Raw genomic sequence first — 23,010 nt, 5'->3', positions numbered from 1 at the left:
TCATTGGGTGGGCCCACTCTCCTGCTAGCTCCTCTTCCTCCTCACCTCTAAGGTTGGGGAGCCCTTGGTCCCCTTCTTAGCCCCCTTCTTTTGCTGTTTTGCCCCTCACCCCCAAAACCATGTGAACTCCTCTGGTTACCCTCCATATAAAATGATGCTCAAAATCACTCCAGATCCTTCTGATATCCTGACTCCAATTCCAATTGTTCCATATGCTTGTCTCAAACCTATCACAGCCAAACACAACCCTTGACCACTCCTCCAAATCACCTCCCTTAAGATTTCCTCATCTGAGTAAGAGGCAGCACCCAGGGTCTCCAGACTTTAAGAGTCACCCCTGCCTCTCCTCTCTCCTTCACTCCCTCATAAATTCTATAGGTGCTACTTCTGTCTGTGTAATTCCTACTCAGGCTTTGGACTTCATCCTGAGCATCAGGCTCCCAGAGGAGCCTTCCCTAACTTCTCAGACTGGTTTGGCAACCCCCTCCACCATAATCTGCTCTGAGATCCAAATGCATTCCTCTGTTGCACTGAACAATGTAGCAACTGATCTTTTATGTTTAAGGCCTCTTCACTACTTCGTGGGAATTGCAGAGCCTTGTTGGAGCCCTCACCCAGCCCCTACCTGCCTATCCAACCTCGTGTGAATGAAAAATGTTGCCCGCCATCTAAACAAAGGATGTTGCAGCCATCAAGCCACTACAGCCGGCGCCTGGCAGTGAGCACTGAGACAACTCAGGATGGAGACAAACGGGCTGCCCTCAGCCACGGCAGCCACCCCCAATGGTGCACCCAGAGGGGACTTAGGATGGGACAAAGAACAGGATACTGGCCCTAGAGAGCTAAGGTGCTTATCAAAGGAATGATTTCAGTGACCCCAGACCCTTGCACCTCCCCTCCATAGAAATATGCGAAATTCCTTAACTTGAGATGTCTGGTTTTCTTTTGGGGGAGGGGTTCTTTAACTAACAGTAATCTTTTGATATTCTGACTATCTGGTCTCTGTTGCAAAATCTGTATATCCTGGCTTCTCTCTTACCTCTTCGGAGCACTCAGAGCTATTCTGAGAGGCTGCCTCCCAGCCTTTAGTCCTCAGAAAGTCTGCCTAATAAAATATAATTCTCAACTTTGAGGTTGTGCTTTTTTTTTTTTTTTTTTCAATCTCCGTGTATGATAACTTCGGGCCCTCAAAGTGTGGTCCAGGGACCAAAGCATGGACGTCACTGGGGAGCCAGTCAGAAAGGCAGACTTCCAGGCCCCACTCCTGTCCTAATAAACCAGAACCTGAATTGTAATAATATCTGCAGGTTCTTGTTAAAATTTGAGAAGAGCGTCTTAGAAGCTTCCCCCTCACTCGGATTCCGCCACACTTGTATTTGCAATTCCTCAGCACTGAGATATGTGTGTTCCCCGTCGGGGTGACCCAGGTGAGCTGCCAGGGGCTGGGATTTGAACAGAGACAGAAGAGAAGCGAATATGCTGCGGCCAAGGGCGAGGCTGCCTTTCCAGTGCTGCTAAGTCCCGGTCCACCGCTCCCAAAAGGCAGGAAAGCCACCACCGGAGCTCGCCGGAAGCGCATGGGAAGCGAGTACGCATGCGCGCAGAGAAGATGCTGGAGGGGGCGGGGCCTACTCGCTGGGCGGTCCCGGCTGCCGGTTGGCGAGACGGAAGGAGAGGGGAGGGATTTCCGCCTCCGCCAAGAATCGGAAGTCACTGTCTCCCGGGTGAGCGAGGCAGTCGCTACGAGGATCGGCGAGTGCAGGTAAGGGTTCGCGAGGGCAAGCGTTGGGGCTGAGAGGGGTCGATCGCTCTACGACTCCAGGACGGGTGCTCACGGGGTCCTGGGGGAGGCGCCGAGGGACCAGGGCTTGGGGGGCGGCCCGTCGGGGAGCTTGCCTCCGGGAGGTCCCAGCCCGCTAAGCGCGGCTGCTCGGAGGAGGCCTGGCTCCTACGGGCGGCCAGCGAGAGGCGACGCCGAAGCCTCGGTAAGTCTGGAGCGACCGGCTCACCCGCCTCCTCTTGAGTCACGGCAGGGTCGGTGGCTGAGCCCTCTTCCAGCCCCCCTTGGCGCACTTGGACTTAGATCTCCACAAAAGTGCATCCCGAAGTCCCCGGAGCTTTATGTGCAGGCCAGACCCCTTTTCTGGAATGTAGTTGTGGGTGCTGTAGTCACTGGAAAAAATGAGAGGTTCTGGGGCTCATCTGTACCTTCTGATCCCGGAGACTTGTTTGTGTATTCAACAGATAGTTACTGAGCACTTAGTGCATACCAGGCACTGTGCGTGCTGGAGATTCAGCAGTGGGCAAATCATGCTCGCACCCCAGCCCGCAGCACTGACATTCTAGTGGAGAAGTGGTCAGATGCTGGATGTATTTTAGAGGTCGAACAGTAGGATTGGGGTGAGGTAAGGGGCGTGGGAGAGGGCCAGAGGAATCGAGTGTGAGTCCAAGGTTTTTGGAACTTGATCTCTGCTGGGCTGAGGAAGACTGCAGGAGAGCAGGTTGGGGTGTTTGGAGCTTGGTTCTGGACAGGTTACGTTTAAACGCTTGTTAGCATCGGAAGAAGTGTGGCTGAGGCAGGTAGTCAGGGGAGTCTGCGGTTCAGAGGTGACAAAAGTGTAGAGAAGGCTTGTGAAGCCCTGACACTGGGTGAGCTCTCTGTGGAGATGAATGGAGATGGAGCAGTGAGGGACCCAAAGATTGGGTTTGTGGCCTCTTGTGATGTGGGGATGGGGGTGGGATCACAGCAGCAGCAAAGACTGAGGAGCTGCCATTGAGGAGGGGGTGGGAGAGTGCAGGGCCCAGAGAGCCTTGTGAGAAGGGTGGGAGGAGGAACTAGGGTGTCCAGTGCCCCTAGGAGTGGGGACTGCCCCTTGGGGTGGACAGCATGGCGGGGGCATCTGTGTGGAGAGAATGGGAGGGAACGCCCCTGGGATCCTTGGGGCCCTGTGCCAGTCCTCCCTTCACCACAGGCCAGCCAGGCTTGCTTGCCAGCCTGATTCCTAGAGAGTCAATCTAGAGGGCTGCATGGGTCCCATGAGTCACTGAATTCGGCCGCCTTCCTTCCACAGGTTTGCCCTCCTGCAGACATGGGGCGTAGAAAGTCAAAACGGAAGCCACCCCCCAAGAAGAAGATGACAGGCACCCTAGAGACCCAGTTCACCTGCCCCTTCTGCAACCACGAGAAGTCTTGTGATGTGAAAATGTGAGTGGGGACAGGGGCCTCCCCTCTCCTTCCTCAGTCGGGAGGCGGCTTCCCCACTCCCACCATCCTCCATCTCCTCCAGCCTTCCTGATTGGGGGGTGGGGGTCATCACCCACAGACACAGGCCTTCTCATTCACTAGTCCTTCTGTCTCCTCCCACTCCAGGGATCGGGCCCGCAACACTGGTGTCATCTCCTGTACCGTGTGCCTAGAGGAATTCCAGACGCCCATCACTTGTATCCTTGGGAAACCAGGCTTTTTCCAGGGGGTGAGGGTGGGGCGGTCAGGGCTGCCCTGCCCAGAGTGGGCTGCTCAAGGACACCCAGCCCTCCTAGGTGCCCTGATGCAGGCCTGTGGCCACAGAGAGGAATCAGGACCACCTGCTGACTTATGTGGGGTGACAGGGTGCAGGGCAAGGGGCTGACAAACACTTGTGTGAGCAACAGAGTATGTATAAGAAAGGGGTCCAGTGCTACCAGTTGCCCTTGACCTAAGCGGCTCAGATCTATCAGAACCAGTGGATGTATACAGCGATTGGATAGATGCCTGTGAGGCAGCCAATCAGTAGCAACGCAGAAGACCCACCCCCCTTGGCAGCCCCGCCTGCTGGGTACCAATCCAGAGACATTCCAGGGTTGGGGTGTGGGTCCAGGGCCTTTGCAGCCCTTTGTGTGTGTGGAATGGGTGTGGGTGTGAGTGTGATTGTGTATGGCTGCAGGTGTGGCTGTGGGGGTGTCCTCGCGGGCACGGGGTGGAGTTGAAGGGTTGCTGGGCCCCAAGGGCCTGAACTGCCTCTCTCAGCTCTCAAAGCCTTTGACTTGCTCCCTCTTCTGGCCCCTGGCTCCTCTGGGGCCCTGGTCAGGACATCCCAGGCAAGGGCAGGCCCAGCTGAGGCTGCCTCAGGACTCTCCAGCCTCCTCACCCATGTCACCAGCACTTGTCCGTGTGAACTGGACTGCCCACCCTCCTTCCCTGCCCTCCAAGGCCTTGGGCCTGCGGTTCCAGCCACAGTCCCAGGGGCCCCCTGGCAGGGTGGCCTGATTTCATGTTTGGTTGCTGTTGTAGAGGAGGGAAGGGGCTGGGTTGGAGACAGCTGTCAGTCACAAGCCCTTAAATAAAGCAGCCGATGCAAAACTCTTGGCTCTCTGATTTCCTAGGCTCTGGGTCAGCCCCAGGGGCTCAATGAGGTAAGGGGGGTGGGGGGCTCAGGCATTCAGAGGTGGCCTAGCGTGCCGGTAGAAGTGGAGTTTGGTCAGTCCTTCCAACTGTCCAATGTTTGGTCCGCTCTGCAGGCATTGGGGGTGAAACCAGGGAAACGGGTCTAATGGTGTGGGGGTGGGGTGGTCAGCCTGAAGAGGGTAAGGCTCAAGGGCCACCCTGTACCCAAGACTGTTCTTGAACCCAGGAGGCCTGGCTTCACAGCCTGGGGGTCTCAATTCCTCATGAGCCCAGGGTCCAGGCTGAGGGAACAGCTCTTGGCTTCCTGAGGGCTGTGGGGAGGACTGGAGGAGTCTGGGGTAGTGAAAGGGGCCTTTTTCCTAGGGTGGTGAGGAGTCTTGGAAGGCTGGAGGTGGGGCCTGAGGCACGCTCGTGGTGTAATATTGGCCTTTGTGCACATTCCCTCTCCCTGAGTTCCTGGCACAAAGCTCCTAAAACCTTGGAATTTCCTGAGCAACCTGGAGTATCTTTTGTCATTCATAAAGAGCCCCTCTGATCACTCCTGAGATTATGCTAATGATTTAGGGTGGGGCTGGTCACTGGAAAGGGATTACTAAAATCTCAGAGGCACCCACCAACCCTGGGAAGGGGGAGGGTGAATTAAGCTGAAAACAAAATCTGATGAGCTTCGACGTTAAACACACAGAGACCCTGGGACACTTGGAGAGGGCAGGGGTGGGCCACAGCCCTCCACCTCACCTCGCCCCACACACATTCCACCTGGCTGAGTTAGGTCCTTTTGTAATAAGCCAGTAATCTAATAAGTAAAATGTTTCTCCAGCTTCTGTGAGCTACTCTAGTAAATTAACCAAATCTGAGGAGGGGGTCATGGGAACCACCCATCTACAGCTGGTTGGTCCGAAGCACAGGTAACAACCTGGACTTGTGATTGGCGGCTGGAGTGGGGAGGGGCAGTCTTGGACGTAACCTTTATCCTGTGGGATATGGTGTTCTGTCCAGGCAGATAGTGTTAGAACTGAGTTAACTGTGGCGGTGTTGGAAAAAACCCATCTGAACATGGCTGGTGGTGAGCACCTGGGTACCCCCATGACCCCCTCAGATGGCCTTGTGGTGTGGGTGTCCTGACGCTCTGGCAGCCTGGGCCAGGTCCAACTCCTCCTCTGTCTGGCCTCATGAGCCCTGGCAGCAAGTCACCTGGGCTTTGGATTCCTCGTTGGTACAGTGGGAAGGATGATGGAACCTTCCCAGGGAGCCTATTCATGATTCCTGGCATGATTCGAGCAGACTCGGACCCACTAGGGCAGTGAGGGATTCGAACAGCCAAAGAAGGTGCTGAGCTAGCCTAAAGCCCTGTCCACCAGGTCCAGCCACTGGGTCTGCCATGTGTCCCCAAAGTCCCACTCTGCCCTGACATGACCCTCCCTGGAACTCCCACCTCCTCCCTCCAAGGCCCCAGGTAGGGTCACCTGGCCAAGGCAGGACCCAGCAGACATGGATAGAAGGTGGACAGGTGCCTACTTCTGGGATGAGGGGTGTGCTCTCTGGGATCCAGGGAAAGGGGGCTTGTTCTGCCATCCAGGGCCCGCCCCCTCAGCCTCACAGGCCAAGTGCTAATATGGTGCTGTTTTCCCGAGGAGGCAGGGCCCTGGGCCAGGCATGGATCCTCCTCAGCATAGCTTCCCCTTGCTGGCCCTCAGGGAGCAGGACTCCGGGAAGCCAGGCCAAGAGTGCCTAGAATCCAGTTAACAAGGCCCCTGGGGGCTGTGTGCAGCTATGCACGCGGGTCCACTGATGTCTGTCTCTGTGGGTCCCCAGGTTCCAGCCTCACCCCCTGCCCTGGGGAGGAGAGGGAAGAAGACTGTGCCCACAGCACGGCTGCACCCTCTCGTTGGAACCCTGGCAGTTGGTGGCTTCGGGGCCCCTCTGAAATGTGGAGAGGTTGGGGCCTTGTCCAGACTTCTAGGGTCCAGGGCTGGCAGGCCAGGCTTGGACAACAGCCCTAAGAAGAGGGCAGAGAGGGAGCCAGTTGCACGGGCCAGCTGCACCCTGCGGTCAGCTCCTTAACAGTTCTGTGCCAGCTGGTAACGGGCCATTGCCCTGGGCACCCAAAGTGCCCATCCTCCCCCAGCGCTCTGTCCACTCCCCCCCCCCCCGCAGTCTCCTCCAGGGCTAGAGTCCCCCCGCCCACAGGGGCCTCCAGGCCCCGGCTTGTCCATTCTCACTGTCACAGCCAAATGTCATCCCGTCTGGAGGCATCATTTCATTTAAGTTTCCTGAGACCCCACACGGTTCCAGGTCCTCATTTCTCTGATGGAAAAACAGGCCTAGGGAAGGGAAGCGACTTACCCAAGGTCACGCAGCTAGTGAGCTGCAGAATTGTGATTCACATCCCATCCAGCCTGGCCCGGGGCTTGGCCTCTTAACACAACCCACAGACCCCCAGGGAAGGCACGTGGGTACCAAGCACATGTGTGTGTGTGGATATTACTTGGGGGGCTTCTTGTCCTGGGGGAACACCCTTGCGAGGGTGTATGTTATGTGTCTTGGGTAGGAGTATGTACTGCATGTGTGAGTGTGAGAGTGGGTGTGGGAATTTTGTGTGTGAGTGAGTAGGGTGCCTGTCCTGGGTCCAGCGAGCAGCTGTGAGCTGTGTGTGTGCATCTGAGGGTGCAGTGAGTGTGTGTGCCTGGGCAGATGTGTGTGCGGGAGACAGAGTGTATCTGAACAGGGTTGTTGGCATGTGCGCAAGAGCCACGCAGGCTCTGGGGGGACGGAGCAGCCCCAAGTCCTCGGCTGATTTTACAGGCATTTATTGTGCTCCAGTGAAGTAGAAAAAGAAAGTGCTCGCGTTACAAACGCCGCTGTCACATCCCGTACGCCAGCTGCAAACCAAACCGCGTGTGTCCGCTGGGTCTCTGGGCATGCAGTTTGCTCCCACTGTGGGAATGGGGTTGGGGGCTGGGGAGCGAGCCTGGGCTCTGGGGGCTTCGCTTGGGGGGCTTCTTGTTCTGGGGGAAGCCACCTGTGGGGAGTGGGGAACAGCAGGGTAGCTTTGCTCAGTGCATCCTTTGGGTGTGTTGGGAACACCTGGCTCCATGTTGGACCCCTGCAGCGCTCCAGGGAGGAGACCCCCGTTCCCACCCCACGGGCCCCCCAATCTGCTCCCCCCAAACGCTAACCCTGTAGGCAGGTGCCAGGAGGCTGGAGGAGCCATGCAGGGGGAGGGGGTTGGCGGGCCAGGCCAGGCCCTGCCAGGAGCAGCAGCCAGCCTCCCTGGGGGAAGGCGGGAGGCCCAGGGCCCTAGGCGGAGTTGTAGTAGTTGTGCGGGTGGTGGTTGTGGGCAGGCTCGCCCAGCTCCGGGTACTCGGGCGTCAGGCAGTACTTGGGGTCGTAGACCTGGCGCGGCAGCCCGTACACCGTCATGCCCCGCTGCGAGGCCCCCTTGTTGCTGCCCATCTGCAGGCTGACATTGAGTGTGTCACAGTGTTCCATGCCCAGCCCTGGCTCGAAGATCTGACGCTTGGTCCCGGGCGCGGTCATGCCGGCCTGCAGAGGGCAGTGCGGTCAGGCCATGGGGGTGGCGAGGGGCACGACCCCACCAGCCCGGCCTGTGCGCCCCCCTGCCCCCGCATACCTGGCTGGCTCCCTTGTTGGTGCCCATCTGCAGGCTGATGGTGGCCTGGTCCAGGGGCTGGTCCGTACCCAGCTTAGGGTCGTAGAGGTGGCGCCGGGTGCCGTAGGCTGTCATGCCCTGCTGACTGGCAAACTTGTTGGTGCCCATCTAGGGAAGCCAGGAGGAGAATCACCCCGAGGGTTACAGAATCTCCCCATGGGCCCTGAGGTGTAACTGATGTCAGTTTCCACCCTCAGGCTACAGACTGGAAACTGAGGCCCAGAGAAGGTGTGTCACAGACTGGTAAGTGGCTCAGAGCACGGGGACCTGACTTCCAGTGGGCAATCCTGGCAAGGGAGCTAGCTTCTCCTGGCCTCAGTTTCCTCATCTATATAAAAGGTATGATGCCAACAGTACCCACCCCCTAGAACCGCTGGAGGAGTGAGTTAGGGTACAGAAAATGCGGAGCAGATAGTTTAGTAGTAGGGACCATCCTGTCCCCCCCGAGCCTTCAGGGATCAGGGTGCCCTCTCAGCCTCCTCGTCCTCCCGCCTCCTCTCATCAGCGAGACCCCGGTGAGGAAGGGGCGGTACCTGCAGCCCGATGATGTTCCTCCCTTCTCTTAGCTTCTCGGGCTCAAATTTCCGTTCCTGCTTCTCTGCATATTTCACTCCCACGTTCACCTTGTTCCCTTTCGTCTTGGCCTGGGGAAGGAGGGGGGCTGGGACTGATGAGGGAGCCCCCAGGCTGCATCGTCCCCTTGAAGGCCCTTAGCTGCACCTGCTGGGCTAGGGGTGGGGGGGTGGGCACCAGCATCCCAGCCCAGACTCGCCCAGCCCCCCTGCCCCGTGCCCACCCTCCACCCACACTCACCATGCTGGCCAGGGCCAGGAGGGTGGACTGCACTTGTGTGTGGTTGGTGTTCTCGAACAGGTCGTTGGCCTCAAAGATGTCATGGGGCTTCACCCCGTACTTGGTGATGGCCTTGATGAAGTTTCCGATGTTCTCCAGCTGGAGGGGAGCCGGTGGTTGTTAGGGGTGGGAGGGGGTGGAGGTCTGAGGGGCTATGGGCCAGGGCTTGAAAGAGTTAAGAGAGTCGAGGCTCACCTGGTGCCAATTTTGGGTGGATTCATTGACCTTCTTCACGGAGCCTGGCTGGAGCTTATTAATGAACCTACGAGGAGGAGGGGAGGGCAGTGAGGAAGGTGACCTGGCAGCTCCCGGGCACACCCAACCCAGCAGGACTAGGGGTCAGGATGACAGTCGGCGGGCACTATCCTTTTTGCTGTTTCCCCTGAGTCAGCTCTCAGCAGCAGCCCCACCACACCACCGGCAGGCACAGGCTGGACCGAGATGGGCAACCAAACTCGGGGAGCTCGACTTGGTCCCGGTCATAAAGTCTCCCTATCAAGGGTGTACAGGAGTCTCCGGGTGTGCCCCTGCCTCACTGGTGACCATGTTCCAGTCTCCTTTTCTCTTTCAGACCTCTACACCACGGAGAGCCCGCAGCTCAGAACTGGGGCCTCTGTGCTGGCCACCCTCACCCTCTCTGATCTCGTCCAAACTCTTGACTTTAAATGCCATTCCTATGCCAATAACTCCCCAATATCTCCCTGCAGCTGACCTCTCAGCCTCTATTCCAACTCCCCACATGGAAATTTCCAATCACACCCACCCTACCCAGACTCCTGGCACCCACCTGCCCCTCACCCTAGAATTCCCTCCATCCTCGCCAGCTCAGTAACCACTCCCTTCCAGGTCTCAGACAAAGCCCTCTGCTGCCCTCGACTCTCCTCTCCCTTTCTCAACCCCACATCTGATCCCTCAGCAATTCCTTTGGCTCTGCTCCTGAAGACTTCCAGAAGCTGGCCTCTGCCCTGGTCTGAACCACCAGGGTCTCTCTCCTGGGCTCTTGCCTTGATCTCTGATCTCCCTTTGGGCTCCCCGCTTCCACCTCATTGCCTCCAGATGATTTTCATCCCACAGCTAAAATGGCCTTGATACAGTTCCAGTTACTCCCCAGTTCAAAGCACTCCCATGGTCCCCCATTGCCTTAAGAATAAAAGCCTAACTCCTTAGCATGACTAAGAGGTCCGGTATCTTCTGGCCCCCAGGTAACTCCCTCCACTTTCCCTGATCATGCGGGCTTCTTCAGTGTTCCTTGAACACAGGAGGCGTGCTCCTACCCCAGGGCCTTTGCACTGGCTGTCCCTGCCCTTAAAAGCCCTCCCAGCAGCTCCCCTCACTTCATCCAAGATTCTGTTCAAATATTCCCCCCCTGACCATTCTGTACATAGCAGCAACCCTTCACCCCACTGGGCACACCAACCCCATCCTTCCTCGCTTGATTCTTCATGGCACTTCCCACCACAGCCATGTGTGTGATTATTTCATTAATTATTTGGTCAATCGCCCCCCACTAGGACTAAAGCTCTATATGAGCTCTAAGTCGAGTCTTTTGTTCACTATCCCCAGTACCTAGACCTGGCTGGCATACAGAAGGTGCTCCATAAATGCACCTACTCCATAAATGGGTAGGTGGGTGGCTCTGCACTCTTTAAGACCTGTGACACCAGGACGTTCTCCACCCTACCCCCATTCCTTGTTCCTAGCAGATATGGTAGAACAGCATACCCTGGCCCCTCCCTTTCCAGCAGCTAAGGCTGGGTAAGGCTGCACCTTCGGGAAACTTCCCAAGCACGCGCTCTAGCCCTCATGGTCACTCTGCCCTGGGTCAGACTCAGAGATGAAGACAGGACTGTGGCTGGGCTCAGGGGCCCGCCCAGAAATAGGGTTGTGGTGGAATCTGGAAGGTGGAATCTGGAATCAGGGCTTGAGAGTTGTGAGGGATTGCATCTCCCTTGGTGATTAGGTTCTGAGAAGAGTAGAAAATCAAAGCCCACTAGAATTACTGTGACACATCCCTCAGGTCACCAAGCCAGTGATGGACAACTGTTGTGACCCGCTGCCTTTTAGCTATGATCTCCCTTTGTTGGAACTCTGAAGGCCACAAATGTGGCTGCCCTGTATGCACTGAAGACTCTAGATTCTGAAGTCATTTCTGTTGGAATGGCATGAGACTCTGGGCCATGTGTTTCACGTAACGGAGCCTCAGTTTTCTTTTCTATTCAATGGGCACAATGATCATTTTCCTTCTCAGAGTTCTGTTTTGAGGTCTCAGATATAAAGTGCCCAATCCAGCTCTGGGCTTATGGTTGTGTGAGGGATTTGGGCAGTAGAGGTGAGGGGTTGGGGCAGGGGCAGCCCAAGGCGGAGGGAAGGGAGTGCCCCACTCACTCGCAAAGGATGATGCCGTCTTTGAGGCCGTCCATGAAGTTGTTGCCGATGCGGCGTCCTGTCACCCCCTCAATCCACTCTCGAAGCTCCTGCTCCCGCTGATGGTCATACTTCTGGGCCAGCTGGGGGTGGGGGCACAGAGAGGGTGGTGAGGACACAGTGGAGAGCAAGGTTGGCTCCCAGGCCCCATCCGAGGCTCCCAAAGCCTGATCTCTTCCATCCCTTCCCAACTAAAGCAGTTCTGCCCCAGTGTCCAATGGGGAGGGGGGACGGGGTGTGTGTGTGCTGGGGGGCTGAGGGCCCGGGTTGAGGTGGCACCTGCCCAGGGTGCCATTCCGGGCATTCTGAGGTTTGGCACCAGAGAATGTGGACCAGGCGGGTGGAGAGTGAGATACTGAGCTGGGGGGGGGGGCGGCGCCTAGCCCTCTGGTTCCCCCTCCAGACCAAACTTGGGGCTTAGCTTCTCCTGGCCCTGCCCCACTCCTGGAAGCCTCAGGCAGGGAAGGAGGAGCCCTAAGGAAGTGCTCTTGAGTGCTGAGTGCCGCCTGGCAGGGGACTGCTCTGTCTTGCATCTCTGTCTCAGTGTCTCTCCAGGTCCTCATCCCGGCGGCTCCCTCTCTGGCTGAGGGTGAGAGCATGCTGGCCCCAGCCATGTCTGTATTTCTCTGTCTCTCTCCATCGCTGGATGTCTCTTTCCCAGCTCTGTCTGTCTTTCCTTGGTCCTGTCTTTGCGTCCCCATCTCTCCACGTCTGTCTGGGGGTGGGGCCCAGGGCTCCTCCATCTCTGCCTCCATAGGTCTCTCGGTCTCCAACTCCAGGTTCCCTGCCTCTGGTGAGGGTAGGGCTCCGCCGTCTCTCCGCCTCTCCATCCCTGTCTCAGTCTTATCTCGCTCCTGGCTCGCCCTGCCCTCCCCCATCCGTCTCTCTCTTGTCTCAGGCTCCCAGAATCTCTGTCTACGTCTCTCCCCACAACTCCCCTACCCCCGCCTTCTCTTCTCCCACTTGGCCCCCCTCCGTTTCCCCAGAACCCTCCACCCCAGCCCAGACAAGCTCCCAGCCCCTGGGGGACCTGGCTGCCCCTTCTCCTGGGAGAGGGGGAGATGGGGGGACCTCCCCCTCACCTGGCCCGGGCCCTGCCGCCCCCCTCCCCACCAGCCCGGCTTTATAAAGCAAACCGGCCCTTATATAGCGCGGCCCCGCGGGCCGGGCTCCCGAGGCCGCCTTATATGGCGCGGCGGCTCCGCTCGACTCTGGGGCCGGCGCTGGGGGGAGGCGGGGGCGGCGCTGGGATCTGTCTCTGGCCTGAGCACCTACCCCCACAACCTGCCCCTTACTCCAGCCCTTAAGATCCCCCTGACCCAGATTCCCAACCCCAGCTCCCCACTTCCTGCCTGTGGAACCCTGGGAAAAGCCACCCTGAGCCTCAGTCTTCCCCTCTGTCCAATGGGGTTGGGACTCCTTCCCTGGCAGCACTTACGAGAGCATTCCAGTGGGCTGGGGACTTCCACCTCGTTGCCCTGGACAAGCTGACCCCATTCTGGTGTGTGTCGGTAGGGAGGGGCAAGTTCAGGGTCCTAGTTCTGCACTTCCCTTATATAGGACCCAGCTACTTGTCTCTCCTCTCTGAAACCTCATTTTCCCCATCCATAGACCTAAGAAGGTGTCTCATTGTTTCCCCAGCTCCAAAATGAGTAGACCCTTGCTATGTCCCTAATGCCCACTCTCTGCCCTCCCTAGCTGTCTCCCTCTCCTTTACCATCTCCCACACTTTGGGGTCTCACCTCCCAGGAACCCCAGCTCTGGAACACTCCTCAAATTCTTTGCCAGGCTGAGGATGTGGGCAAAATCAAGTCTTTCCCAAGCCGCCCAGGAACAAAAAGGATTAACAGGGGACCCTGATCAAGTGAGGTTTCTGCAATGGACCGACCGCCTCAGTTTACCCATGATGGCTTACGTTTCCCCATTTCACACCTCAGCAGTAGCTCAGGGCTCTGAGATGCTCAGGCCAGGGAGGAAGTCCGCCCCTTCCCCATCTTGTTTCTCTCTCAGGTTCCAAGTCACATGGGGCAAGAAGAGGGTCCAGGGAACCTCAAGAGAGTGGGGCCTCTGGCCTTGCAGGGCATGTGGGCCAGGCAGGGGGAGGCCCTCCAGCCCTACCTTGTTCTTCACCTCGGCTGACAACCCGTAGGCGGGGCCTCGGTTGAAGTGAGCAGAGGACATGCTGGCTGATGGTGGGTGGGCAGCGGTGGCCGTGCGCTGAAGACCGGGGCAGCAGCTGAGGCTCCGTCTGTCCCCTCTTCCCTCCTCACACGTTTTTGAAGATCTGGAGGCGGCCCGGGCCTCTTCCAAGGCCGTCCCATTGGCCATAGGGGACTGCCAAGGGGCGGGGCACCCCCATCTCAGCCACCCCCACTTCGTGATGTCAGGGCCTTGGTATTGGGAGCTGATTGTGTCATTGTTTCCACCTAGGGGGGCGGCCTGGGTTATTCTTGGGTTGGGGGGCTTGGCCAGACAGAGACCCACCTTTCCCCTCTCCCCACTGTTCAGTGGGCCTCAGGCTGGGTCTCCTAGTCTCTTTGTGTCTGACTCTGAGGCCATGTCCCCACGTCTCTGAGGTCATCTCTCTTCATCTCTTTCCAGTCTTGAGACAGGACTGACGCCTGTGGTAGTTTATCGAGCACCAGCTGGGGTTTAAATCCAGAAACCAACAGTCTATAACTGTAAGCAAGTCCTTTCTCCTCTCTGAGCCTCTGTTGCCACGTCTGTAAAATGGACTAATGATGGTGCCTGCCTCACAAGGGTGGTGGAGGGTCAGAAAAAATAATGCCCCTGACATGCACAGTGTAGTGCCTGGCACAGGGAAAGGCTCAGGAAATAGCAGTATTTCTGCTGAGAATCTGGCACCCTACTGCCGTCCCCTCCAGCCCCTCATAAGGACCTGGGGGAGCAGAGATCCTGGATCTCTGGGTCGCAGGCCATGGACACCCCCATATATCCCTGTCCTAGCCAGGCTGGCCTGGAGAGAATACTCGCAGGCAGCCCTGCCTGGCCAGATCTCACCCCTGGACCACAAGGATGACATGGATGACATGCACACATCATGCCACAAATGTCAAGGTCATGTTAGTGACACTTGGGTAACATATCAGCAACCTGCCATACACTCATGATATGTTAAGGACATGGTAATTTGCTGGCCACATGCTAAGGGCACAGCAGTGACATGATAATATAACAGCCCTTATGTCAGGCCCTACCCCAAGTGCTGTACATGTATCAGCTCATAGTTCACAACACCCTCAGAAGAGGATGCTGCTATCATATGCACTTTACAGATGGGGAAACTGAGGCACGGGGTGTGAAATCCCTTTCTCAGTGTCACATCGCTCACCAGTGCCAGAGCAGAATTTGGACATGGGCCTATGAGGCTATGACCCTAACGCTAAGAGGCTAAGGCAGAGTTTCTCAATCTTGGTACTGTTGACATCCGGGCTGGATAATTCCTCATGGTAGGGGGGCTGTCGTAAGCATTGCAGGACTTCAAGCAGCAGCCCTCGCCTCTGCCTACTCAGTGCCAGGAGCACCCCCTTCCCCAACCCTTAGCCTTGACAAACAGAAATGTCTCCAGACATTGCCAAATGTCTCTGAGAAGGGTTTAGGGGTAGTTGGCGGCAGATTGCTCCCATTTGAGAAAAACTGGGCTAAGGCAACTAAGGACAAGGTGATGGAGTGTAATGAATGATACGTTGAAGATACGCCAAAATACGTAAAATAAGCTTACAATTAGCTCCCGCTGTGTACTGAGTGCTTGGCTTTGTTAACTCATTCCTCGTAGCAGCCCTATGATGTGGGGTCTATATTATGTACGGAGAAGTGAAGCCCACTGCCCGGAGTCACACAGCTCCTGGGTGGCGGAGCCAGGATTAGCACACGCAGATTCTCGGATCCATCCCATGCTGGGCCGCCCTCTGCCGGCCACAGGTTGGCACTGCGCATGCGAGGACCCGCGCCTTGTCCGAGCTCTCGGCTGGCGCCCCCTGGAGGTCCAGGAAGGGCGGGGGCGGGGCCTGGCGGCGTCCGGGAGGCGATGACGGGACGCTCTGACTCACTCGGCCCCGCCCCCCTGCCCGCGGCCGCTTGGCCATTTATAGCATCCGCGCGGGCTCTGAAGTCACAGCCCAGGCACGACGGGGGCGGGGTGGGGGAGCACTTGGCGCGCCCCCAGACGGGGCAGCCCGGGGTCTCCCTAGGGGACAGCCCTTTCTGGTTCCGTTTGTCCCTCCAATTCTGGATCGGTGTCTCTGTATCTCTTGCTGTGTCTTTTGGTCGTTCTGCGTCCGTCTCTCTACGTAGCTGAGTCTTTTTCTGTCTCAGCCTTTGTCTCTCTCTGCGTCTCTGAGTCTGTCTGTCTGTCTCTGTCTTTCTCTCTCGCCCCATGTCTCCTCTGTATTATCTCTCCATCTCTGTGTCTCTGTTTCTGCTCCGCGTCTCTGGGTCACCGTTTTTCTCTATGTCTCTGTATTGTCTGTCTTGTGTGATGGATGAAGGCAGAGGCGCAGAAAGGGGACCGATCCCTTCCCGAGACCCCAACCCCAAGGGACTCCCCCATCACTGGCTGCCGGTGTGCTGTCCCCGACTCAGCTCCTATCTGGCGTTTCCCAGGCCGCAGCCCCTCTGTGTCTCAGTTTCCTATCAAAATGAAAAGGATGCACTCTTGTAAGGAATAGAGTTTCCAGAAAAGTCCAGGACAGTCATGAAGAAAAGCCCTGCCTTTCTTCAATCTTAGGAGACCCCGTATGAACTTCCTGACTCTCAGAACTGTCACACACACACACACACACACTCTCTCTCACACACCTCTGTGCCTGTATGTCAACCGGGAGAATTCCCCCCTTCTCCCTACTCTTGTCTATCTTACCATCCTGGGTCTGCCAGCTCCCACCCCCCAACTAGCTTTCCCCTCCCAAAATGGCTTCTGTTTCTGGAAGGCTGGCTCCACGCCAGGCACTGTGTCAGGCACAATCTCATTTAATCCTCACCATCACCCTTTCAGGGTGGAAATTCTTAGACCCTTTTTATAGATAAAGAAAATTCCAGGTTCAGAGAGACCAAGCCACTCTCCCAGGGTCACACTGCTCCTACTACTCGCAGATCTTCCACATGTATTTCTTAAGTGCCGAGCACACTCCCACCTTGGCACTAGCAGTCCCTTCTGCCTGGACGCATTTCCACGAGATGCCTGCGTAACTTCTGCCTCATATTTTCTGCTCAGATGTCCCCTTTTTCAGAGAAGCCCTCCCTGACCACCTGCTCTAATATAATAGCATCCCTCACCCCCAGACTGTGAGAGGGTGAGCAGAAGGGAGCTGTTCACTTAAGTGTTTGCACCTGGAAGTGGGTATGTCCCCCTACATCAAACTTTCATTTTAACAAGTGTTTTGGGGGTTTTTTTGGGGGGAAATTAGGTTACTTATTTATTTACTTACTTTTTTAAATGGAGGTACTGGAGATTGAACCCAGGACCTCATGTTCACTGGTCTATCTCCAGTACCCAAAGAGTGCCTGCACACAGCAGGTGCTCAAACACTGCTGAGCAAATGGAATTAAAATCGGTAAGTCAGGACTGGAACCCACATCCATTTGAAATGTTGGTGCTTAACCACACACAAAGGAAGGGCATAATTGCCCAGCAACTCTTAGACTGAGGACAGATGAGGTGGGAGGGTCCCCATTTTCATTCCAACCCTCCCCAGAACACCAGTTGGAGGGTGGAGAGGGCGTCAGGTCACAGGCTGTGGCTGGGGTTATTCCAGGCCATTCTACAGCTGCCCAGTCTCTTGTTCAGCCTTGCACGTTGCAAGAAGATGTTTTGTAGGAAAAATCTGGTTGAACAAGAGAGTTGTTTTTTTTTTTTTAAGTGGACTGGACTGGCAAAAATCAGAACACGTAACAACACACAATGTTGGCGAGGCTTAGAAAGCGTCATTGATGGGCGTGGGCAGTTTGTTAATAGCTTTCAAAATGATAAATGTCCTTATCATTTCTGGTGGTTAATTTTATGTGTCAAGTTGATTGGGACAGAAGTGCCCAGATACTTGGTCAGACATTCTGGGTGTATCTGTGAGGGTGTTTTTAGATGAGGTTAATATTTGAATTTGCAGCCTGAGTAAAACAGTCCCCTTCCCAATATGGATGGACCTCATCTGGTTAGTTGGAGGCTTGACTATTTGACACCCCTCCCCTCCAACCTGGCAAGAAGGAACTCCTCCTGCCTGACTGCCTTGAGCTGGGATATGGGTTTTTTTCCTGCCTTCAGCCTGAAACTGAAACATCAGCTGTTCTTGAGTCTCAAGCCTGCCAGCTCTTGGACTGGAACTTATACCGTTGGCTCTCCTGGTTCTCAGACATTTGTTCTTGAACTAGAACCACATCATCTAACTCTCCTGGGTCCCCAACTTGCCAACAGCAGATCTTGGACTTGGACTTCTCAGCCTCCGTAATCACTGAAGTCAATTCCTTACAATAAATTCTCTCTCTCTCATATATTTTTTCCTATTGTTTCCATTTTTTGTTTTCTGGAAAACCCTGCCAATCTAATACACCTTCTGAACCAGCATATCTCGTTTTTAGAATAGTCCTTAGACATACAAATGTAGGTGTGAAGAATACCATTTATTGAAGGGGCCTTTTCATAACAAGTCACCCTGTAGAGCCATCAACAGGGAATACGTGAGCTAGACAAAGATGACAGCAGAATATGCAGCATTTTGTCTCAATTAAATAAAGGCACTGTGTGCTGTGGTTAAGAGAGGGGACCCTGGATATATATTCCATTGGTTTGGGACATGACCTGGTGCTTCCTGGCTGTGTGGCCTTGGACAGGTGTCTTAACCTCTCTGTGCCACAGTTTCCTCCTCTGGAAAATGAGTATATTAATAGTGCCTGCTTCGGTAGGTTGGTTTGATTTTCATTTTTATTTTAAGATAATTTTAGACTTACAGAAAAGTTGCAAAAAATAGCATAGAGAGTTCCCAAATACCCTTCACACTGCTGCCCCTACTACTGACATCTTACATAACCATAGTAGCTTTATCAAAACTACGAAATTAACCTTGGCACAATATTATTAATAAACTGCAGACTTAGTTTGGATTTTTCCAATTTTTTATTCGTGCCCTTTTTCCTGTTCCAGGACCCAAGCCAAGATCCTTCATTGCATTTAGTTGTCATGACTTTTTAGACTCCTTAGTCATAATTCCTCAGTTTTGCATGACTTTGACACTTTTGAAGAGTACTGGTCAGTAATTTTGTAGCCTCTCAATTTGGTTTGTCTTGATTAGACTGGGGATTTTGCATTACTGGGAAGGATACCAGAGAGGTGATGTTCCCTTCTCATATTAGGGGCTTATGATGTCACTATGACTCATTGCTGGTGATGTTAACCTTGGTCCCTTGGTTAAGGTGATGTCTGCCAGGATCCTCTACTGTGAAGCTGCTAGAGTTGTTGGGAGTTAAAGGGTCTACCACAGGGCTTCACACGCAATATTGTGTTCTGTGTTTAAAAAATATGTAGATGTGTGTGTGTCTGAATCGACTACTTCTGGAAGGATAAATAAAATGAGAGCTGCAACTGCCTCACAAGGAGGAGGAAAACCGGGAGCTCGAAAAGGCGGCTGCGGAATCAGCCACCCTACGACCAACCACGCATGCCTTCACCCAAGGTCCTGCTGAGCAGCGCGAACTGAGCCTGCTCGTAGCAGGGCACGCCCAGCAGAGGGCAGTAGCACTCCCTGCGGAGGCCCACGTGGCTGTCAACGTGCTGGGGGTGGGGGGGGGGTGGGAAAGCGCAAGCCCTCCTAGACCGGCAGGTGATTGGCTACAGCACCTCTCAGATTGACCAATCACAGGAATCTTGATAAGGCCGATGTCCTGCGGCTGCGCAGAGTCGTCGAGGCATCGTAGGGCTGACTACGTGTATATTTCTAACCCCAAGTGAGCGCCCTGTGTTGTGGAGGCCAAAGGACTACAGAAATGGCTTTAGAGGGGCGGATAACCGCCCTCGCCTGGAGCCTCTGCTACTGCCAAACCCTTGTTTTATGTTCTAATCTACTTGAGTTATTAACAGCCTAAAAACGGGGCTTTCTGGGGAAACCCAGGAGCCCCCCACTCCACTCTGACCTCTTCACATTCCCTCAGTTAACTCCACTCCAGCCACACAGGGCCTCTGCAGCTTCTCCTTGTGCCCAAAGTGTTCCCCGAATCTCTAGATTGTCACTCACCTCCTTCGGGGTTTTACTCAAAGTTCACCTGCTCAGTGAAGCCTTCTCCAAACCAGCCAGTTTCAAACTGCAAACCCCTCTTGCACCTCCTCCCCTTTTCTACTTCACTTTTATCGTATCCCTTATCTTTTTTTATAGACTTTTTTCTAAATTGTGATAAAATGTATAACACAAAACTTACCATTTTTAAGTGTACAGTTCTGTGGTATTAAGTACATTCATGTTGTGAAACCATCACCGCCATCCATCCTCCAGAAGTTTTTTTATCTTCCAAGACGGAAACTCTGCCCCTATCAAACACTAATTCCCTATTCCCCCCTCCTAACCCCTGGCACCCACCATTCTACTTACTGTCTCTATGATAATTTGACTACGCTAGGTATCTCATATAAAAGGATCATACAGTATTTGTCCTTTTGTGACTAATTTCTTTCAGTTAGCATTATATCCTCAAGGCTCATCCATGTTGTTGTATGTGTCAGAATTTTCTTCCTTTTAAAGGCTGAATAACATTCTATTGCATATATATATACACACACACATACACCACATTTTTTTTTGCCCATGCATCCACTGATGGACACTTGAGTTGTTTTGGCTATTGTAAATCGTGCTGCTATGAACATGGTTGTGTAACGATCTATTCAAGTCCCTGCTTTCAATTCTTTTGGGTATATACCCAGAAGTGGAATTACTGAATCATATGGTAACTCCATTTTTAATTTTTTAAGGCACTGCCATACTGTTTTTCATGGTGGCTGAAAACAGTTTACATTTGCTAGATGTGTACAAGAGTTCCACTTCCTTCACTTGTTAGGTTCTATTTTTTTGATAATGGCCACCCTAATGGATGTGAAGTGTTTAAACAGACTTTAAAAGTATGTCATACATATAGAAAAGGATACAAATTGTAGCTCAATGAATCAATTATCACTTTTAAACTTCAATATTACTTAAAGTAAATGCACAAATCTTAATGGAGAGCTCAATGAATTTTTACTTACATACACACCCACGTAATCACCACACAGCTCAAGCTGTAAAATATTTACTTAAAAAATTCCTAATCTGTTTATTAATATCAGCCGTTTTGTTAACCACACATAGCATTTTATTTTTACTTCATGAAAATATGCTCTTTCTTGGAAACAAATTCTCAGCACTTGGAGGACTTAAATTTCTGTTTTTCAAATTAATTTTATATTTCCTTCTGGATCTAGCACACAACATATATTTGTTTTAAAATACATATAAATAGTTGTTGAATTAATGAATGTATTTTGATGCTTTGCTTGAGATGGCAGAATGACAGAAGGCATAAATCTAAATCTCTAAATTACATGAGAACACAGAGAATCAAATTGTACACACAAGCAAAAAGGGACTAAAAATCAGTGTTAAATACAAAAGGTAATATGTTCTAAGTTCCAAGTCAATGGAGATTGACAAAATGATACACAAAATCATATCCTAAACAGTTTTGAAGTTGCACTTAATTTTTTCAAGCTGAAAATAGTTGTAAAAATATTTCTATAGAACCTGAGTCTTTCATCTGTCTTCCCCCACTAGGATGCCAGCTCCCCAAGGTCAGGAATCTTTTTGTTGCTCATTGCTGTTCCTCAACACTTAGAACAGTGCCTAGTGCAAAGGCGGCTCTCAGTAAATGCATGTGGCAGGGGTGGTATAGCTCAGCGGTAGAGCACGTGCTTAGCGTGCATGAGGTCCTGGGTTCAATCCCCAGTACCTCTATTAAAAATAATAATAACAAATGCATGTTGAGTGACTCTGAGCCTTCTTGTGGTGGGGGGGGCACACCCTCAGCCTCCTATGCACAACTTCCCCCACTTTGGCCCTGGGTCTAAGAATGCTGGTGGGTGGAAGGAAGCTCCTCCAGATCTCTACAGTCTCTTTCCACACTCTGCGCTGGGGCACTCTGAGAGGGCTCCCCTACCTCAGTCTCTGGACCGTGTGATGCGGCACATCTAGAGCCTGTTAAGGATGTTCAGGACCAGCATAATCAAGGTCATCACCCCTCAAATATTAGAACAGCATCACACTGATGCTGGCTACACAGACTACAGCCATGGCCATGCCATTCAGTGAGGCCACTAGTGAGGGGCTCAAAATTGACCAAGGACTGTGAGCAGGCACAAATGGACATAGAAGTCTGAAAGGCACTGCGGTCTGTCCGCAGGGGGAGGGCAGTGGCAGAGTAATTAGTCAGGCATGCATAAGGCAGTCCCCATAAGGCAGGCATGCATGGGGCTGTCACAAGGGACTGTTGGCAGGCTTTAAAAGTTGGGGTGAGCTTCAGGAATATTCACTACCTTTAATAACTAACATCTATTGAGCACCTACCATGTTCCAGGCTCTGTCTCTAATGCTGGGGACACCATATCAAACAAACGAACAAAATATCCCTGTCCTCTTGGAGCACATGGTAACCAAGCCCACAAGAGATGTTCCACACATGCAGGTAGGGTGGTGGGAGAGGTAGTGTCTCCAGGGACCTTTCCAGAAGCAGCAGAAGCTGAAGAGAGAAGCCGAATGGTAACACAGGAACATCTGATTCCATTGTGGAAAATCACCACCAGGTCTGAAGGGAACAGGGTTCAGAAGTAGGCAGAGGATTGAGTGAATGTCATGTCCCACCCAGCTGGACCCCATCGACCATAGAGCAGGTCACCAGAGTCATCAGCTGCAGTCTGTGGGATGAGGGGAGCAACTCTGGACCGCTCTGGACAGGGCAGCTAGGGGCCCGGCCTGCAGGGGTCAAGGCCCTGGTCTGGGCTCTGCCTGGGCTGGGGTAGAGAGAGACTTGCCCAGGAGGCTCCTTAGGTGAGGCAGCCTCACTCCGAGAACTTTCCTGGAAGGGTCTCTTCCTCCCTGGAACACCTTCAGCAGTATCCACCCCTCTTCCCAGTGCTGTCAACTCCCCACCCCACGGGAGTGTAGAGTAGGGGTGAAGTGGAGAATGTCGACTAGGGCCCTCGCTGACCCTTACAGAGTGAGGCTGATGTTGATTGTCTCCACGGAGGGCAGGTTGTACCCGCTGAGAGTGCTGATGGCCATGGAGAGGATGATGGCTACACATCTGCGTTGGAAACCAAGTTAGGCCGGTCTCAGTGCCAAATCCCTAGCACCTGGCACGCAGTAAGGCTCGAGTTTGTTGAACAAGTGAAGGAATCCACATTACTACTACCTTTAGTATTTCATTCCTACATTTCAGGTGGGGAAACTGGGGCTGCCAGTTGGATTCACAGCCCTCCGCCGCCCTGCCCCAAGTCCAGCCGCCCAGCCGGGCGCTGGTCCAGTCACTCTTACCCGGACCATACTCAATTCCTCGGTGGAGGGTGCTGTTTGCCTTACCAGGGGCGGGGCCTGGCTCGTTATGAAGCGAGGCCAAGGTTTTTCCGCCTCCCTATTGGTTGCTTCTC

The 23,010-nt window shown here is 53.9% G+C and overlaps 2 protein-coding genes and 1 long non-coding RNA gene across 4 annotated transcripts; 1 reads left to right on the top strand and 2 right to left on the bottom strand.

Annotated features, from left to right (window-relative positions):
- The first annotated feature begins 1,710 nt into the window (after positions 1 to 1,710).
- Positions 1,711 to 4,339, top strand: ELOF1 (elongation factor 1 homolog). 2 transcript variants are annotated; one of them, XM_006184882.3, is made up of 4 exons: positions 1,711 to 1,762; positions 3,072 to 3,205; positions 3,371 to 3,441; positions 3,709 to 4,339. In XM_006184882.3, the coding sequence occupies exons 2-4, from the start codon at positions 3,090 to 3,092 to the stop codon at positions 3,771 to 3,773; spliced, it is 252 nt and encodes an 83-aa protein (XP_006184944.1). In that variant the 5' UTR covers positions 1,711 to 1,762; positions 3,072 to 3,089; the 3' UTR covers positions 3,774 to 4,339. The 2 variants fall into 2 exon arrangements, with proteins under 2 accessions (XP_006184944.1, XP_032321626.1); XM_032465735.1 differs by having other exon boundaries at positions 3,704 to 4,339.
- A 2,839-nt stretch (positions 4,340 to 7,178) lies between these two features.
- On the bottom strand, positions 7,179 to 13,615 carry CNN1 (calponin 1). Its single transcript, XM_006184881.3, has 7 exons — positions 13,452 to 13,615; positions 11,295 to 11,416; positions 9,105 to 9,171; positions 8,871 to 9,008; positions 8,591 to 8,701; positions 8,019 to 8,165; positions 7,179 to 7,930 (listed from the first exon to the last, which is right to left on the bottom strand). Exons 1-7 carry the CDS (start codon positions 13,512 to 13,514, stop codon positions 7,685 to 7,687), a joined length of 894 nt encoding a protein of 297 aa, XP_006184943.2. The 5' UTR covers positions 13,515 to 13,615; the 3' UTR covers positions 7,179 to 7,684.
- Positions 13,616 to 20,666: 7,051 nt separating this feature from the next.
- LOC106729654 lies at positions 20,667 to 22,948 on the bottom strand. The gene is made up of 2 exons (XR_004314326.1): positions 22,578 to 22,948; positions 20,667 to 22,169 (listed from the first exon to the last, which is right to left on the bottom strand). It is a non-coding gene; the product is annotated as an uncharacterized LOC106729654 (long non-coding RNA).
- Between the last annotated feature and the right edge of the window lie 62 nt (positions 22,949 to 23,010).

Source organism: Camelus ferus, chromosome 22, assembly GCF_009834535.1.
Source record: "Camelus ferus isolate YT-003-E chromosome 22, BCGSAC_Cfer_1.0, whole genome shotgun sequence".
NCBI classification, from domain to species: Eukaryota; Metazoa; Chordata; class Mammalia; order Artiodactyla; family Camelidae; genus Camelus; species Camelus ferus.
This window is presented reverse-complemented; position numbering and strand designations above follow the sequence as displayed.

Bases quoted from the DNA above. Each gene is read 5' to 3' on its own strand.
- ELOF1 (XM_006184882.3), top strand. From the start codon at position 3,090: ATGGGGCGTAGAAAGTCAAAACGGAAGCCACCCCCCAAGAAGAAGATG. The intron at 3,206-3,370 runs GTGAGTGGGGAC...CTCCCACTCCAG, and splicing joins AAGTCTTGTGATGTGAAAAT to GGATCGGGCCCGCAACACTG. The intron at 3,442-3,708 runs GTATCCTTGGGA...TAAGCGGCTCAG, and splicing joins ATTCCAGACGCCCATCACTT to ATCTATCAGAACCAGTGGAT.
- CNN1 (XM_006184881.3), bottom strand. From the start codon at position 13,514: ATGTCCTCTGCTCACTTCAACCGAGGCCCCGCCTACGGGTTGTCAGCC. The intron at 8,702-8,870 runs GTGAGTGTGGGT...CTCCTTCCCCAG, and splicing joins TCCTGGCCCTGGCCAGCATG to GCCAAGACGAAAGGGAACAA. The intron at 8,166-8,590 runs GTACCGCCCCTT...TGGCTTCCCTAG, and splicing joins GGAACATCATCGGGCTGCAG to ATGGGCACCAACAAGTTTGC.